At 38.7% G+C, this 17,778-nt stretch overlaps 1 protein-coding gene across 7 annotated transcripts in view; it reads left to right on the top strand.

Moving 5' to 3' along the window:
* LOC138739372 (cullin-5) overlaps nucleotides 1-17,778 on the top strand; it is an 87,586-nt gene that overhangs the window by 31,574 nt on the left and 38,234 nt on the right. For all 7 annotated transcript variants that reach the window (XM_069891278.1, XM_069891279.1, XM_069891280.1 and 4 more), the window contains 4 exons: nucleotides 6,882-7,023; nucleotides 7,725-7,870; nucleotides 8,551-8,631; nucleotides 16,487-16,580. In XM_069891278.1, the coding sequence (XP_069747379.1) occupies nucleotides 6,882-7,023; nucleotides 7,725-7,870; nucleotides 8,551-8,631; nucleotides 16,487-16,580 (463 nt within the window). The remainder of the gene's footprint in view (nucleotides 1-6,881; nucleotides 7,024-7,724; nucleotides 7,871-8,550; nucleotides 8,632-16,486; nucleotides 16,581-17,778) is intronic.

A 17,778-nucleotide genomic window follows, 5' to 3' on the forward strand; every position in this document is an offset into this window, starting at 1 on the left:
CTGTTTGTGATTCAATCATGGAGACTTGAAGTTCTTAGTGCCTTCTAGAATTCTGCTTCCATTTTAGGTGGTCATGGTCCAGAAATTCCTATGAGCTGACAAGGGAGATTCCTTTCCTTGGGAAATGTTAGAATGTCTTTGAAGTGTTTTCTCTGACCTCCTTTAAAAAAAAAAATCACTCTTGCTTAGAGTAGTGATTGTTTTAGGTATCTTGTTTGAAGCATGTGGTTGATGTGGTCTCTCCACTGGAACTGGATGAGTCTCATTGTTGGGGATGTTGGTGTAGAATCTTGATTTGGAAGATTTTATGGAGACAATGTTGTTGGGAACTTCTTCAGGGCTTTCTACAGCTTGTCTGTTGATCTGAAGCATACAGTGGGATGGGGACAACTGCCACCTGTCAGACTTCACAAGTTTTGTGCTGGGTCCAAGGTGTTGGACTTCAAATGTTCTTTTCCTCCGATGGCTGAAGGCTCTATTTGCATGACATGGAGGTATGTGACCCATTGTCACATAACATTTTTTAATGTTTTTTATGTAGCCACCATCATCACCCTGTACAAAAACAAAGGCGAGAAATCAGACTGCTCAAACTACAGGGGAATCACGTTGCTCTCCATTGCAGGCAAAATCTTCGCTAGGATTCTACTAAATAGAATAATACCTAGTGTCGCTGAGAATATTCTCCCAGAATCACAGTGCGGCTTTCGCGCAAACAGAGGAACCACTGACATGGTCTTTGCCCTCAGACAGCTCCAAGAAAAGTGCAGAGAACAAAACAAAGGACTCTACATCACCTTTGTTGACCTCACCAAAGCCTTCGACACCGTGAGCAGGAAAGGGCTTTGGCAAATACTAGAGCGCATCGGATGTCCCCCAAAGTTCCTCAACATGATTATCCAACTGCACGAAAACCAACAAGGTCGGGTCAGATACAGCAATGAGCTCTCTGAACCCTTCTCCATTAACAATGGCGTAAAGCAAGGCTGTGTTCTCGCACCAACCCTCTTTTCAATCTTCTTCAGCATGATGCTGAACCAAGCCATGAAAGACCCCAACAATGAAGACGCTGTTTACATCCGGTACCGCACGGATGGCAGTCTCTTCAATCTGAGGCGCCTGCAAGCTCACACCAAGACACAAGAGAAACTTGTCCGTGAACTACTCTTTGCAGATGATGCCGCTTTAGTTGCCCATTCAGAGCCAGCTCTTCAGCGCTTGACGTCCTGCTTTGCGGAAACTGCCAAAATGTTTGGCCTGGAAGTCAGCCTGAAGAAAACTGAGGTCCTCCATCAGCCAGCTCCCCACCATGACTACCAGCCCCCCCACATCTCCATCGGGCACACAAAACTCAAAACGGTCAACCAGTTTACCTATCTCGGCTGCACCATTTCATCAGATGCAAGGATCGACAATGAGATAGACAACAGACTCGCCAAGGCAAATAGCGCCTTTGGAAGACTACACAAAAGAGTCTGGAAAAACAACCAACTGAAAAACCTCACAAAGATAAGCGTATACAGAGCCGTTGTCATACCCACACTCCTGTTCGGCTCCGAATCATGGGTCCTCTACCGGCACCACCTACGGCTCCTAGAACGCTTCCACCAGCGTTGTCTCCGCTCCATCCTCAACATCCATTGGAGCGCTCACACCCCTAACGTCGAGGTACTCGAGATGGCAGAGGTCGACAGCATCGAGTCCACGCTGCTGAAGATCCAGCTGCGCTGGATGGGTCACGTCTCCAGAATGGAGGACCATCGCCTTCCCAAGATCGTATTATATGGCGAGCTCTCCACTGGCCACCGTGACAGAGGTGCACCAAAGAAAAGGTACAAGGACTGCCTAAAGAAATCTCTTGGTGCCTGCCACATTGACCACCGCCAGTGGGCTGATAACGCCTCAAACCGTGCATCTTGGCGCCTCACAGTTTGGCGGGCAGCAGCCTCCTTTGAAGAAGACCGCAGAGCCCACCTCACTGACAAAAGGCAAAGGAGGAAAAACCCAACACCCAACCCCAACCAACCAATTTTCCCTTGCAACCGCTGCAATCGTGTCTGCCTGTCCCGCATTGGACTGGTCAGCCACAAACGAGCCTGCAGCTGACGTGGACTTTTTACCCCCTCCATAAATCTTCGTCCGCGAAGCCAAGCCAAAGAAAGAAGGAGAGAAGTACGGAAGAAACCAAAACTTGGCTGCTTCACGGGGAAAGGTCCTATAAACTTTCAGCCAAGTCTGATGGAAGCAAAGCCAAAAAAAGGTTGAGAATGGTTGCTTTATATTAACTTCATTTTATTTGCAAACTTTTTGTAAGTGAATTGCATTACAAGTGTGAGAAGAATGTCCTTTTTAAAAACTTAGTTTGAGACTAGTCTGCATGGGCAAGTGTCTGTGGTGTAACCTTTGGTTAAGATTGTTTTGCATGAAATCATGTGGCAGATATTGAATTGGAACACATTTTATCAAATTTGTGAAGTTTTCTACATAATTTCCACCAAGCTACAGCATTAAGGTTGTAGCAGATAGTGTAGCATGGGATGGCATCAAAGTTCGTCATGACTGAACAGATCTTTTAAGTGGTGCTCTTCTGTCCTTTATAAGTTCTGATAGTTTCTTCAGATGGATAATCCACATGTGGTTCTTAACTTGTTGCTGTATCTCTGGCATTTTTTCTGACAATGAGGTTTTTTTTAAATGTCCTTGATCATTAGATACCTGTGAATGTCTTTTTTTTTTCCTCTCGTGATGTGATGCTTGGTCACCTAGGCAGAATAGTGAATCTGTAAAAGCTACTTTTAGGGTTTGTCATTTGACTGGGCTTGGAATACTTGCTATGCCACCCATTAGCTTAGCGGATAAATGATGATTCAGCTTAACCTTGTTTTATTGAAAAAATTAAAACACAATATTCTTCAGTGTGTGTCAATGTAGCAAATCAATCAGCACTTCTTTTTAAACCGTGTATAATATAATTTCGTGTAAAGTTTTGGGGAAAATAATGTATTTCTTACTTGTTCCATTTCGACTAGATTTTGAAATGCATTTTAGTTTTCTGTGCAAATTTTTATGAAAATGGGAGAGGTTTACTGTTTGCAGTTAGTGTTCACTGTCAATTCATGTGTGGAGTCCAGTAGTGGACTATACTTAATGCTAATGCATAGTTTCTCAAGATGGGATGTGGGGCTTAAGAATATTTTAGTGGGAAAAGGAATATTTTGGGAAATAATTAAAAAGTTGGTTTGAAAAAATAAACTCATTATGTTGATGTGAAAGGTATGACTGGGCAACACTGTCAGTACATCAGAATTGTGGTAACTTCCAAGTAAAATCACTTTGTTCTTTTTATTTTCATAACATCTGTTTTTGCTCTTCTGATGTTTCTCTTATTTTAACTGTTGTTATCCTTGGTTAACATAATAATTACATTTTTTCTGACCGGTCTTATTATCCATTCCAAATTATCTAATTGGTGACAAGGTTTCCAAATTATTTTAATAATCATGTCTCCGTCCAAATCCCCTTTACTTTTTCAGTTCAGTTGTGAGTGAGATCTGTATGTATCTTTGTTCACTAGCATATTGATGGGGGGGTCTGCCTCAGGCTGGAGCCTGAGGGAGACGTCAAAATCGGGAAAAAAATAGGGGCCTCAGAAAGTAAAGCACGAGGCTGGCACAGTTTTGATGCATTCCCTGGGCGAAGAAATGTCAGAAACTGCGCTAGTGTTTTTTTTTCATTTTTTGGGGTCAGTATTCTTCTTTTGATTCGATCATTACTTGTATTACATTTTTCAATTCTAAGACATAATAAAATATTGATTAATTTGTTTCAGGGAGCTCGCGCTGTTGTATTAATCTGTTTCAGGGAGCTCGCGCTGTTGTATTAATCTGTTTCAGGGAGCTTGCGCTGTTGTATATTCAAAATGAGCAGACCAAGAAAGCAAAAGGTTCATCAATATTCAGTGGATTTCTTGAAGTTTGGGTTTATACCTGCTGTATGATGAACGTGCATCTTTTGCCTAGTATGCCAACAGACTTTGACAAATGAATTCATAAAAGCAGGCTGTCTTGAAGCTCATTTGAGGGTAAAACATCCTAACCATGTCAATTCGAAACTGGAATATCTTAAATCACTGAAAGAGAAGTTCGAAAATAGATCATTATTCGCTGCACAAACTCCAGCCCTGAATCGTACCCTTGAAGCTCGCTATGAAATTTCTCTGCTGATAGCAAAACATGGGAAGAATCATTCGACTGGGGAGGAACTGGTTAAACCTGCAATATCATTGTTTCTCAAAACAGTTCTGCAAAAGGATGACAAAGATGTCGAAGCAATGCCATTGAATAATACTAATTTTAGGGTTTGACTAAAATTGAGTATTCTGTAACAGAATAGATGACATGGGTCAAGTTTATTTGAGAAGTTGAAATCATGAAGGTTCTCAATACAACTGGAAAAATCTACCGTACGGGACAGTGAGGCTCTGTTCTTGGCATACATGAGATATATTGATCAGAATAAATTTCAAGAAGAGCTGTTGTTTTGTGAATCATTAGAAATAATCACTACTGCAGTTGGTATCTACAGGAAGCTCAAAAATTATTTGGATGAAAATGAAATACCAAAAGGAAACATTGTATCCTGCACTGCAGATGGTGCCCCTGCTATGATGGATGATGGGATGTTTAAAATTAATGAAGGATGAAAATCCAAACATGTTGGTTGTGCATTGTGTTATCTACTGAGAAAACTTTTTCCTCCTGTTCTACACGAGATACTGGATTCTGTGATCAAGTGCATCAATGCCATCAAAGCTAATGCCAAATGTGAATGTGTGTTTAAGCAGTTTTGAGTTGATAAAAATGCAGAACACGTAGTAGTTGAATACGAGATGTGTGTTCCAGTTATTCCCGACATTAATTGCATTGAAATGCACTTAAAAGTAAATGATTTAATTAAAATACACTTAAAGTTAAGGATTTGATTAAAACTTCTTTTGATTAAATAACTTTTTTCTGCTAATGGTGGGGCATATATTTTTATGAAAAATTAAAGTGGGTCCGAGGGCAAAAAAGGTTGAGAACCACTCTGCTAGTGAATCCACTCAAACTAGCTTGGGATCGTCAGTATATTTTGAATTTGTTTGATTTATTTGGAGAATTAGTTTTAAATTTTTTATAGTTTTTGAATGTTTCTGAGAATCCAGGTGTTACGAACTATGCGTGATGAGCAGCAATAGACAATGAACCAGAGAGTGTTTAATTTTAAATCACTTATTTCTTACTCTTAAGCTATGGTCTTAACTCTTAAACTATCCTTAACTCTAAGTCTATCCCCAGCTATGCGCTGGGTGAGTGGATGGGGGTTTGTGTGTGTGTGTGATAAATGATGAACTGATGGGAAGACTGGAATTGTGGCTGCTATATGTTGCCTTTTAAGAAATATCCATCCACACAAGCTGTGGTCATAACACTCCTGGTCCTTTTGTAGGCCAGACTCAAAACTGGGCGACCTCCATGAAGCTTCCAAAACCCTGGCATCGGTCTCTCCAAGTGACCTTCATTGTTAGTCACACTCAAAATGAAGCACCTTGCTTCTCAAAAGACCTTCCTGGCACAGGTCAATTCACTGAAAAAGCTCAGTCATTCACAGAGCATGCTTTGCTCTGAATTCCACGAAATGGCTCCACAAGAGCTGCTTCAAAAAGGCTGTTTTCTCTTCATGCAAAATCTCCCATGCAAAATCAAAATATCTTTTTTTTTTTTTAAATTTTTTATTTTTCACACCATAAATCACAATAGCCATGATATACACTTTTTCTTTTCCACACATTTACAGTGACTTTTTCTCCCTCCCCCCTCCCTCCTCCCAAGCCACCCCCCCATCCCCCCCCTCTCATCCATTTTAGTTATACAATCTAGGTTGCATTAATTCAGTTAGTCAATGTTGTCATTCAACAAAAATACACCAGAAATTCTACTGAGTCCATTCTTTTCTTTTCTTCTCCTTCCATCAACTTAGGTAATGTTTGTTCCCGGTAGGTTTTCGCTATTGTATTTAATGTAAGGCTCCCATACTTGTTCGAATATTTCAATATTATTTCTTAAACTATATGTTATTTTTTCTAATGGAATACATTTATTCATTTCTATATACCATTGTTGTATTTTCAAATTATCTTCCAATTTAAAATCAAAATATCTTTGCGAATGTATCAAAGCTGGAACAGACTGTGACAAGCTTTCCCTCAGTTCTTCCAATGTATGGAATTGTTGCTGGGCTGTGACTTGTGATGGTGCTTGTGTGAAATTTTAAATGTTAAATGTGACCATTCAGTTCCTCTTATCTATACTATCTCTTGCAATGATAAACCCATTTTACTAAAACAGGACCTCGTAATAGGTGGTAGGAGTAGCTTTGTTGGTCATTTTCTCACAGTTAGTGTAGTGGTTAGCACAACCCAATAGCAGTGCTGGGTGTGAATCAGCATTGTCTATAAGTAGTTTGTTCATTCTCCCCATGACCTCTGGTTTCCTCCCACTTTCCAAAGCTGTACAGGGTCAATGGGTTAATTGGTCACATGGGTATATTTGGGCAGCGCAGGCTCATGAACTGGAAGATCATGTTACTGTGCTGTATCTCTAAATTAATCCAGTACCGCATTTTCCCACCACTAGTTTAGAATTTACAATGGGAAGGCCCTGTCTTTGCAGAGAGCATCATTTCTGAAGTTAGAGCTGGCTCCTTTATATGAGCTTTGTGAAAAATGTAGGTTTGTGGTGTGCATGGGTGGATGGCCATGTTATCCCAGCCATAATTTTATTGTATATTAATGAGGAAGAGATGCACTTCCTTCACATTAGGATGTGTTTTAATACTTTCAGCTTATGCTCGACACCTGGAATGAGTCAATCTTTTCGAACATTAAGAATCGTCTTCAAGACAGTGCAATGAAGCTAGTTCATGCGGAACGACTAGGAGAAGCCTTTGACTCACAACTGGTCATTGGGGTCAGAGAAAGTTATGGTAAGTTAATATAAGGTAGCTTTCCACATTAGTGTAACAAAACAAAAATCACGTTACTTGATAATAAGAATTTTGGAAGAGATTAAATGTTAATGGGTCATGTTGTTTATTATTTGTATGTATTTTAGGAGAAATTTTATTTAAATATATTCCTAGTTCTGTGGTATTGTAATTATTGGGTTTACTTTCCTGCACATTTATTTGAAGTAAATACTTCTACATTTCATTTAAACAAACATTTAAAATTGGCAAGAGATGAATCATGGGTTAAGTGTATTTCCTTTAATTGCAGGGTTGAGCATATGAGGTAGCCCACGCCTAACCATAAAAAGAAAACTGAAGAAATAAGTTACAATTGGGGTTATAACTACCAGTCATAAGTTAGAACTGAACCTAAAGGTTGAGGTTATTTGCATTGCACAAAAGTGCTTGAGAAACTCAGCAAGTCACATAGCAACCAGGGGAAGAAAAAGGTTTCTCCAATATTTTGTGTAATGCGCTCGACCTCATTTTCTTCTTTAACTTCAGAAGGCTGAGGTTATAATTGGTTTAAGAAATTTAGTCAGCCAAGTTCCTTTGCAAGATGCACATTTATTTGCAATTTTAAAAAAATCAGGCAATGTTTTCAGTTGTAGCAAGTGCCACATTATTTTAAATAATAATACATTGCAAAAGTTATTTTTGTTTTTCTTCATTTGCAGTCAACCTATGTTCAAATCCAGAAGACAAGCTTCAAATTTATCGTGATAATTTTGAAAAGGCTTATTTAGATTCAACTGAGAGATTCTACAGGACCCAGGCACCATCTTATTTGCAACAGAATGGTGTTCAAAATTACATGAAATATGTAAGTTAAATACAATAAAATATAAAGTACCAATACAGGGCATCACTGAGTAATAGACAGGTTCTATTTGTACAGACGTCCATTAAAGTCGATATTCTTCTTAAGTCGTAAATACACAAAAATCATTTGAAATGGTAACCATGCTTCCACTGTACTCTAATGAATGGCATCAAAAGCACACAAATCTAATAGGAATGAACAATTACTAAAAATGGAGAGAGCAAACTAGTTCTGCTATTTGTAGGAATGAGCATATGTACTTATCTCAGACTTTTGAATTTAATATTATTTTAGCTTGTTCATGCTCAGGAATATGCATAAATTAGGTGTTTGTGACCTGGTAACTATTTGTATGCCATAAGGGAATAATTTGAGAGAATAGTAATTTAAAATCAATTCAGTCAATGCAGTTTGGTTAATGTAATGCAATTGATCTGAGCTGCAGGTGCATTTGCACAAATTTTCCCACTCGTGCAACATTCAAAAATGAATGCTATAACTACGTGCAGTTGGCTATTAATTTCCCAATAGTTGTAAGAGGCCTGCACACATCATGCAATGGAGAATTATCACTTAAGTAAGATATTCAAACATCAGTTAAATTGAGTCTGCTATTAATTTGAGTACAAAGAGAGAACAAAACTGATCTATATTAAATACTAGTAAAATTCCTTTTATAGGCAGATGCTAAATTAAAAGAAGAGGAGAAGAGGGCACTTCGATATTTGGAAACCAGACGAGAATGCAACTCTGTTCAGGCTGTAAGTTTTTCTCATGCAAGTTTTACAGATTTTTTTTTTATGGGGTGCATAAGAGGGAGGATGGACCTTTTTTTTTTCAGATATTCCCGGATTAAATGGCATCTCAGATCCATGGTGCTACATTAAAAAAAAATCTGATTCTCTTTCTACCAAGCAAGAACATAGAACAATACAGCACAGGAACAGCCCCTTTGGACCAAGAGGACAAATTAAACTAAATCTCTTTTGTCTTCACATGATCCGTTGTCTTTCTATTCCCTGCATCTATCCTAAAGACTCTCGAACACTTCTTTCACATGTACTTTCACACATTCCAGGCAAAAATAAAATTGCCCCACACATCTCCTTTAAACATCCCCATGTAATCTTAAATGCATGTCCTCTAGTATGTGATATCTTTACCCTGGGAAAAGGATTCTGATCATCTACCATATCTATTCTACTTATTCCTCTTTCCTCGTGTCTCTTGGTCTGTGTTGCCAGGTTTCTGCCAGTGATTTTGCTTCAAACCATTTAAATTTTCTTGATGATCACTGGAGTTGATGACATTTGAAAGAAGTATAAAGCATAATCCAGTTATTTCTCTCAAGGTTGCAATAGCTTACTTGGGTCACACTCCTTTTTTATATACAGTGATCATGTGACACATTATCCCCAAACTGGAGCAATTGTCACCTTTGTACATCCATACCATGCAAGAGCATGAGAGCCTTGATTTTAGGAAGTTAAGGGTAAATAAATATTGCTGTACATTTTTTTTGGCCCTAATGAATTAACACTTGGCAAACTGGGTTAAACTTTCTTTTTATTTAAATTTAGACATACAGCACCACAACAGGCCCTTTCAGCCCACGAGCCTGTGCCGGCCGATTGCACCTAATTGTCCTACAACCCCCAGTATATTTTAAATGGTGGGAGGAAACTGGAGCCCCTGGGAAAAACTCACACAGATACGGGTAAAACGTATAAACTCCCTTAAAGACAGTGTGGGATTCAAAACCCCGCTCGCAATCGCTGGCATTGTGACAGCAATGCACTAACCACCACGCTAACTATGATGCCCTTGTCTCCTTAACAAATACACTTTGCTTTGAGCACGTTCAATGAAGGTTAGTCAGATTGATTCCTGGGATGACAGGGCTGTTCTGTGGTTAGATACTGAGTAGCATATAGTAAAGGTTCCATAGTTGTCATATACTACATTTAGAATGTAACATACATAAAATTCTTTAACCTTGTCTACCGTAAGGAAAACAGAGAGTCACCACTTTGTCAAGTACCTTGTAGAAATGAGGCCCTAGTGAGGAAAGAACTTGCAACCTCTGCTTTATAAGACCAGTGCTCTAACCATTTGCAAGTAGTCTCCAGAGTTTAAGGACTAAGATCTCTGATTATAACCTGTATAATTTTTCAAGTACGTGACAAAATAAATGTGAAGAGATTGATTTTCTCTGGCTCTAAAATGTAGATTGGGGATAAAGTTAGTTCTAATATGAGATAATTCCTTATTTTGAAATCAAGAATAATTGGAATACTCTGCCCATAAGAATTTGATGGTTGGTTGTTAAGTATATTCAAGGCAGACTATTTTTTCTTGGCAATAATGGGAATGTGGGATATAAGGATAATGTGTGCAAATGAAGTTTATCTATGACCCTAAGAGAAAAAAATAAGCTTAAGTCATTTTGTGTGTGTTCTTTTTCTTTCTATGTCTTTGTGTTGTGATTGAAAAATGCACAGATTGAGAATGTGTCATGTGAGATAACTAGTCAATTGATGCATTAACATGATGTGTTATTGCACTGGGATTTGGAGATTTGGTTGTTTGGTTAATCAGAATGTGTGTGATTACTGAGAATACACAATTCAGCCCTTTCAGCTAGTGAAGGCTCATTAGAATTATGCAAGGTTAACACATATTTTCTTACATCATAGAGCAGCAACAATAGAAGTTCACCAAGACAGTATTATTTTTTAAACAATATTTATTAATAACTATTAATAATATAGCAACTTACATAAATTTAACTTAACCCCAACTATGCGCAAATGTGTGTTGGATTACCATATAGCTTAGGCACAATTCTGAAAAGTCAGTTGAAAGTTCAGTTTTAGAAATCCTTTGTTTTGACTCAGAACCTTTTAAACTGATGTTTGGAAGTAATTATGAAGTAGGTGAGACACAGAGTCATCAGACTTCTCAAAACTCACAAATCATTGTCAAGTTGCTTCCAGAGAAATATTCTTTCATACGAATGATGGTCACAACTCCCCTCTTCCTTACTTAGGGGAAATAAAACTTGTGACTTCCATGATGCTTCCATGAACTCAGACAAGGGTTAGACGAAATGACCATCAGAATGGTCACAATCCAAATACAGGAATAATCCTTTTTCCTTCACCCAGATATGGGTAAATCAAAAATGACCATTACAATGGTCACAGTAGATCACTGTTTTTCCCTGACAAGGAAAAACAACAGAAGTGTCAATCTCACACCAAGTTGCTTCATTTCTGTTTTGCAGGACTCTGGTTACTTATTAAATTAACCTTAACTTCAAGTGTCTCAATCACATGACTTGCTTGATCAATACTGAAATCTGTTTTCTTTTTCAATTTCCCAAAAACATGAGTTATAATCATTATGGCCTTTAAATGTCCCATCTGGTCTTCCTTACCACTCTCTTTGAGTGTCCTGGAATAACAACCATTGTTCTTTTGTTCTGCCAAAACATTAACTTTGTTGATAATTTGGACCTGATGGTCCCATGCTATCTGAGAACACAAGCTGTGGATGGCTTTGCTGTAAAAAAGGTTTTGTCATAAAAGGTGTTCGCCTGTGTTAACCCTTAAAATGTAGTTACTAAATAAAATGTCAGCTTATAACAGATTTAAACGGGAAAGTCCGAAGATGCTGTGATTGTAGTTCAATACCAAACTGCTGAGAAACTCAGCAGGCTACGCAGCTTCCATGGGAAGCCAAGGTATATAACGAACATTTCAGGCCTGAGCCTTTCATCAAGGTATGACTGGGAGGTAGGTTCCTTTTATGGCCAGTTCCACATCCTATTCCGTGCTGACACATCTGTCTGTGTCCATGTCTGTCAAACCGAGGTCACCCACAAATTGGAGGAACAACAAGGTGGCACCTTTACAGTGCCAGCGAGTGGGACCAAGGTTTGAATCCCGTGCTGTCTGTAAGGAGTTTGTACATTCTCTCCATGGCTGTGTGGGTTTTTCCCAGGGTCTCTGGTTTCATCCCACTTTTTGAAATGTGTAGTTTAATTGGGTGTAAATTAGACTCATGGGCTGAAATGGCCTGTTAAAATGTCTAAATTTAAAAAAATGTAAAAACACCTAATGTTCCATCTGGACACTCTCCAACCAGATGGCATTAACATTGACCTCCAGTTTTTGATAGTCCCTCTCTCTCTCCCTTTCTCTCTGTCTCCTTCCTCCAATTCCACACCCCTTCCCTCTCCATTCAGAGAGCTGCCCCCTCTCCATATTGTTTCTCAGCTTTTTTTTCCTTCTGCTCACCCACCTGTGCTCCTCCCCATATCCCTTCTTCCCTCCTCCCCCACCTTTTTATTCAGGCGTCTATCTGCTTTCTGGTTTTACCCTGATGAAGGGCTCAGGCCCGAAATACTGGTTATAAATCTTTGCTGTGTGACCTGCTGAATTTCTCCAGTGCTTTTACATATTGCATTTAATACAGGTTGCCTATTATAAATCAGTTTAATATTCCAAATTCCAGTTCAGCCAGTATACAGTTTAGATTATATCATTTGAGGCATACTTTTAAAGAAAGGTTTTAGTAACTTGTATTAAAATTGAAATGCACAGTCCATGGAATTGCATTGAATTTCACCACTTATGCCAGAGAGATCCTACTGGTCTCTGGAGAGTAAATCTGACAGTTGGAAAAGATTTTGAACACATGAATTAGGAGCAGAACAAGACCATTGATCTCCTTGCACCTGCTTCACCAGTAAATAGATCATGGCTGATCTGCTTGTAACCCTAACTATCCCCAACAGCTTTTTTCCCCCTATCTATCTTTGCCTTTTAAATATTCAGACTCGCAACCCTCAGAATTAAAAAAAATGATCTCATCTGCTTAAAACGTATGTCCTCTTATTTATAAATAATGATTCATTTATAAATGTATTTACTTATAAATAATTTTAGATTCTCACAAATAGGAAATGATCTTCCATTCCATTAAAAACATAACAGTACTGTACAGGCCCTTCAGCCCTCCATGTTGTGTTGAACCATATAAAAGCGGTAAGCCCTCCCTATGCTATAATCCTCTACTTTCCTTTCATCCTTGTGTCTATCTAATAGTCTTTTAAAGGCCCCTAATGTTTCAGCCTCTACTTTTTCCACTCCTGGCAAGGCATTCCAGGCCTCAACAACTCTCTGTATATTTAAAAAAAAAACTTACCCCTGATGTCTGCCTTATACTTCCCTCCCTTAATCTTATACATATATCCTCTAGTGGTTGCTATTCCCACCCTAGGAAACAGGTATTGGCTGTCCAATCTATCTATGCCTCATAATTTTGTAGACCTTGATCAAGTCCTCCTCATCGCTCCAAAGAGAAAAGTCCCAGCTTTGCCAACCTTGCCTCATAAGACATGCCCTCCAATCCAGGCAACATCCTGGTAAATCTCCTCTGCACCCTTTCCATGCCCTACACATCTTTCCTATAATGAGGTGACCAGAACTGGACAAAACTCCAAATGTGGTCTCACCAGAGACTTATAAAGCTGCAACATGACTTCTCTACTCTTGTACACAATCCCACTATTAATGAAGTGCAGAATCCCATAGGGTTTTTTAACTATCCTATCAACCTGAGCAGCTACCTTGAGGGATGTATGGACATGCACCCCAAGATCTCTCTGTTCATCCACGTCCTTAATTAACCGACCGTTAACCCTGTACTCAGCTTTTTGATTTGTCCTGCCAAAATGCATCACCTCACACTTGGATTGAACTCTATTTGCCATTTTTCTGCCCAACATTGCATCCTGTCTATGTCCTCTTGCAACCTCTTACAATCTTCAGCTCCATCTACAATTCCTCCAATCTTCATGTCATCCACAAACTTACTCACCCAACTTTCTGATCATTATCCAGATCATTGATAAAAATCACGAAGAGCAAGGGACCGAGAACTGTGGCACTTCACTAGTCACCGCCTGCCATGCAGAGAACCTCCCTTCCACCTTCATCTATCTTCTTCCTGCAAGCCAATTTTTTATCCATAGAGTAAAGGTTCCACTGATCCCATGCCTCTTGACCTTCCAGATGAGTCTCTCGTGGGGGTCCTTATCAATGTCTTACTGAAATCCATATGGTCTACATCTACTGCCCTACCCTCATCAATTCCTTTCATCACTTCCTCAAAGAACTCAATTAGGCATATGAGGCACGACCTTCCCTTTACAAAGTCATGCTGACTATACTTCAGTAAAATTATACCTCTCCAAATGCTGGTAGATCCTATCCTTAAGAATCCTTTCCAATAGTTTACACACCACTGATGTGAGACTCACCAGTCTAATTTCCAGGATTCTCCTTATTACCTTTTTTTAAATAAAGGGACTACATTTGCCATTTTCCAATCCTCTGGCACCTCCCCCATAGTCAAAGAGGATTCAAAGACTATGCTCCCGCAATTTCTTCTCTTACCTCCCACAGCAACCTAGGGTATATCTCATCTGGCCCCGGGGATTTTATTTAGAAGATCTAACATTTCCTCTTCCATGATCACCACATTGTCCAACACATAGTCCTGCTCTATTTTGACTATCCTGATCAAGTCCTTTTCTCTTGTAAATACTGACGCAACGCATTCATTTAGGACCTCCCTTACCTCCTCTGGCCTCTAGGCACATGTTGCCTCTTTTATGTTCTAGTGGCCCTACCTTCACTTTTGTCATCTTTCTGTTTTTTACATACGCATTAGAATGCCTTGAGGTTATCCTTAATCCTACCTGCCAAGACCTTTTCATGTCCCCTTCGAGCTCTTCTAATTTCCTTCTTAGGCTCCTTCCTGGCTTCTGTATATTTCTCTTGAGCCCTATATGTTTCCTGCTTCCTATATCTAATATAGGCTTGCTTCTTCCTATTTACAAGTCGCCTTACCTATTTCATCATCCATGGTTCCCTTTTCCTACCATTTTTTTTTCCTTGTTCTAGTGGGACAAAACTGTCCTGGACCCAGCTCAATTGGTCCCTTAACTTTCTCCACATCTGTCCTCTTCCCCCTTGAACATCTCTTTCCAATTAATATTCCCTAGTTCCTGCTTAATCCTTTCATAATTGGCTCTTCCCCAGTTAATCACTCTCCTATTTAGCCTGAACGTCTTTTTCTATAGCTATACTGAAGTTAAGGGAGTTGTGATCACTTTCACCAAAGTGCTCCCCCACCAAGAGGTGTACCTCTTGACCCGGTTCGTTACCCAGAACAAGATCCAGTATGGCCTCTCCTCTGCTCAGTCTGTCCACATACTGTGTCACGAATCCTTCTTGAACACACCTGTCACGAATCCTTCTTGAACACACCTAACAAATTCAGCCCCATCTATCCCCTTTGCATTCAGGAGGTCCCAGTGTCGCAGGATATTGTGCTTCATTCAAGTTATTTTTCATATTCTAATCTTCAGCAGCTAGCCCATCTAACCTTTCCTCATAAGACAATCCACCATTCTTGTTGTCTGTCTTGTAAGTTTTTTCTGAACTTCTAAAGAAGTCGTTTTCAAACTGCCCCCCCTAAACTCACATTCCACCTAATCACAGATCATAATGGCATGGGGATTACTTAAGATGGAATATGAATATGAACTAGGGAATAGTTTGAAAACCACTGCTTTAGAAGTTCAGAAAAAACTTCCTAGACAGACAGCAAGAATGGTGGATTGACTTATGAGGAAGGTTAGACAGGCTAGCTGGTGAAGATTAGAATATGAAAAATAACTTGACTGAAGCTCAATATCCAGAGATTCAGGTGGTATGTGAGTGGGAAGGGAAGGTTGAGAACCACTGCTCTATACCCAATTGTTACTAAAATATTTTGTTTGAGAAAAATTGTCATTGGCCTAGTTCCTTTGGAGTTATGAAACCATGCACATAACAATTCAGTTAGGTACAATTAAAACAGTGGTTTTCAAACTTTATATTTCCACTCACATACTACCTTAAGCAATCCCTTACTAATCTCAGAGCATTTATGGCATAGGGATTGCTTTAGGTGGAATACGAGTGTAGGGGGGCAGTTTGAAAACCACTGATCTAAAGCATTGGCATCCATCCTGAAATCTTAATTTTGAGAGTAAGAAACACTAAATCCTCATGTTCAAATAATGCCCCTGGGTCCAAATGAGTTGAATATTGCATTTATTGCTACCTTATTTCTGTTTGTAATTTGCAAAATTTGGTATTTGGTTGCATTAAAAGAACCCTCACTGTCATGGATATTTGGTTAAGTCAATTTATTTCAATTTAATGATTTGAATATTTGTTATACAAGAAGTAGTCCAAAGTTTTATTTTGCAAAAGAATCATAAATTTCAAATTTTTTTGGAATGAATGCATGTGGGATTTTTATTCCTATTTAGAAGTATGATTTGCTTATTTAATTTAAGCAAGTTAGTTCTGATAATTAAAGTCTTTCAAGTTTACATGAATTTGTAATTTTTTAAAAAGTGAATCTTTTGGACAACTCAAATGATTCTTTAAGATTTTCATCAATATGTAAATGCCACTGCATAATTTATCCCTGATTCTAATAAGGAAGATATACTAGTTGGCAAGGAGTCTGATTGCAAGATTTTCATTTCAGCTCATGGAATGCTGTGTGAATGCTTTGGTGACATCATTTAAAGAGACAATTCTAGCTGAATGCCCAGGCATGATCAAACGTAATGAGACAGACAGTAAGTAAAATTGTAACTTTATTTTCTGAAGCAATTAATTAAAAATTATACTTTTTCTTCTTGATGGTAATTCCAAATGGCTTGTAGATGACACTCAGATCTTTTCAATTACAGTTGAACAATATGCACAATCTTTCGCTTGAGTTCTGTTTAATGATTACATGTAGAATCCCAACGGAATCTGTATGTTATTTTCAAAATCACCATCCTGTTGTCATACCATGGTAATCTGGGGTGAAGCCTGGTTTGTAGATTTACTGATAGAAAGGTTTTGGAATCTTCTCCATTTTGTGTTAGATGTTTTTCTATGTTTCAGATTGCTTTCCATATTGACAATTCACATTTGTTTGGGTAAGGACCTGCCGAGTATTTACTATCCTTCCATTTCTGAAGCAGAATTATTGAAAGAATTTATAACTTGCCAAAATAGATTATGATCTTTTACATTGTGGATAATTATCTTAGTACAACCTGGAAATTCAAAACTTTCTAACTATTGAATAAATTATAAAAATATTTCATTAAAACTGCTAGATATGTGACATTTTGTCCTAGCCATTTTGACTTTTTAAAAAAAAAAGCATGTAATTATATTGTGCATATGTGTGGTGATTATTTGCCACTCTTGAAGAAATAATACTCCAGGCAAACTTGAAGATAGCACTAGATGAACCATTCACCTCCATCAATAGCCTTGAAATGAACCATCCTGAAGCCGTGTTCATCCCAGGCAGGGAATTTAACCAAACCACCAACATTCCAACAGCATGTCTTCTGTCCCACTACAGGCCCTAGCATCCTTGTCACTGCTATACAACCATCAAAAATGCCTATCAATGCATCTCAAATCTGCACTTTGGCAAAACAGACATATAACATATATAACATATAACAATTACAGCACGGAAACAGGCCATTAGGCCCTTCTAGTCCGCACCGAACCAAACACCCCTTTCTAGTCCCACCTCCCTGCACAATGCCCATAACCCTCCATCTTCTTCTCATCCATATACCTGTCCAACCTTTTCTTAAATAATACAATTGACTCCGCCGCCACTATTTCTCCCGGAAGATGATTCCACACAGCTACCACTCTCTGAGTAAAGAAGTTCCCCCTCATGTTACCTCTAAACCTCTGCCCCTTAATTCTTAACTCATGTCCTCTTGTTTTAATCTTTCCTCCTCTTAACGGAAATAG

The sequence above is a fragment of the Narcine bancroftii genome, chromosome 7 (assembly GCF_036971445.1).
Source record: "Narcine bancroftii isolate sNarBan1 chromosome 7, sNarBan1.hap1, whole genome shotgun sequence".
Taxonomy (NCBI): domain Eukaryota; kingdom Metazoa; phylum Chordata; class Chondrichthyes; order Torpediniformes; family Narcinidae; genus Narcine; species Narcine bancroftii.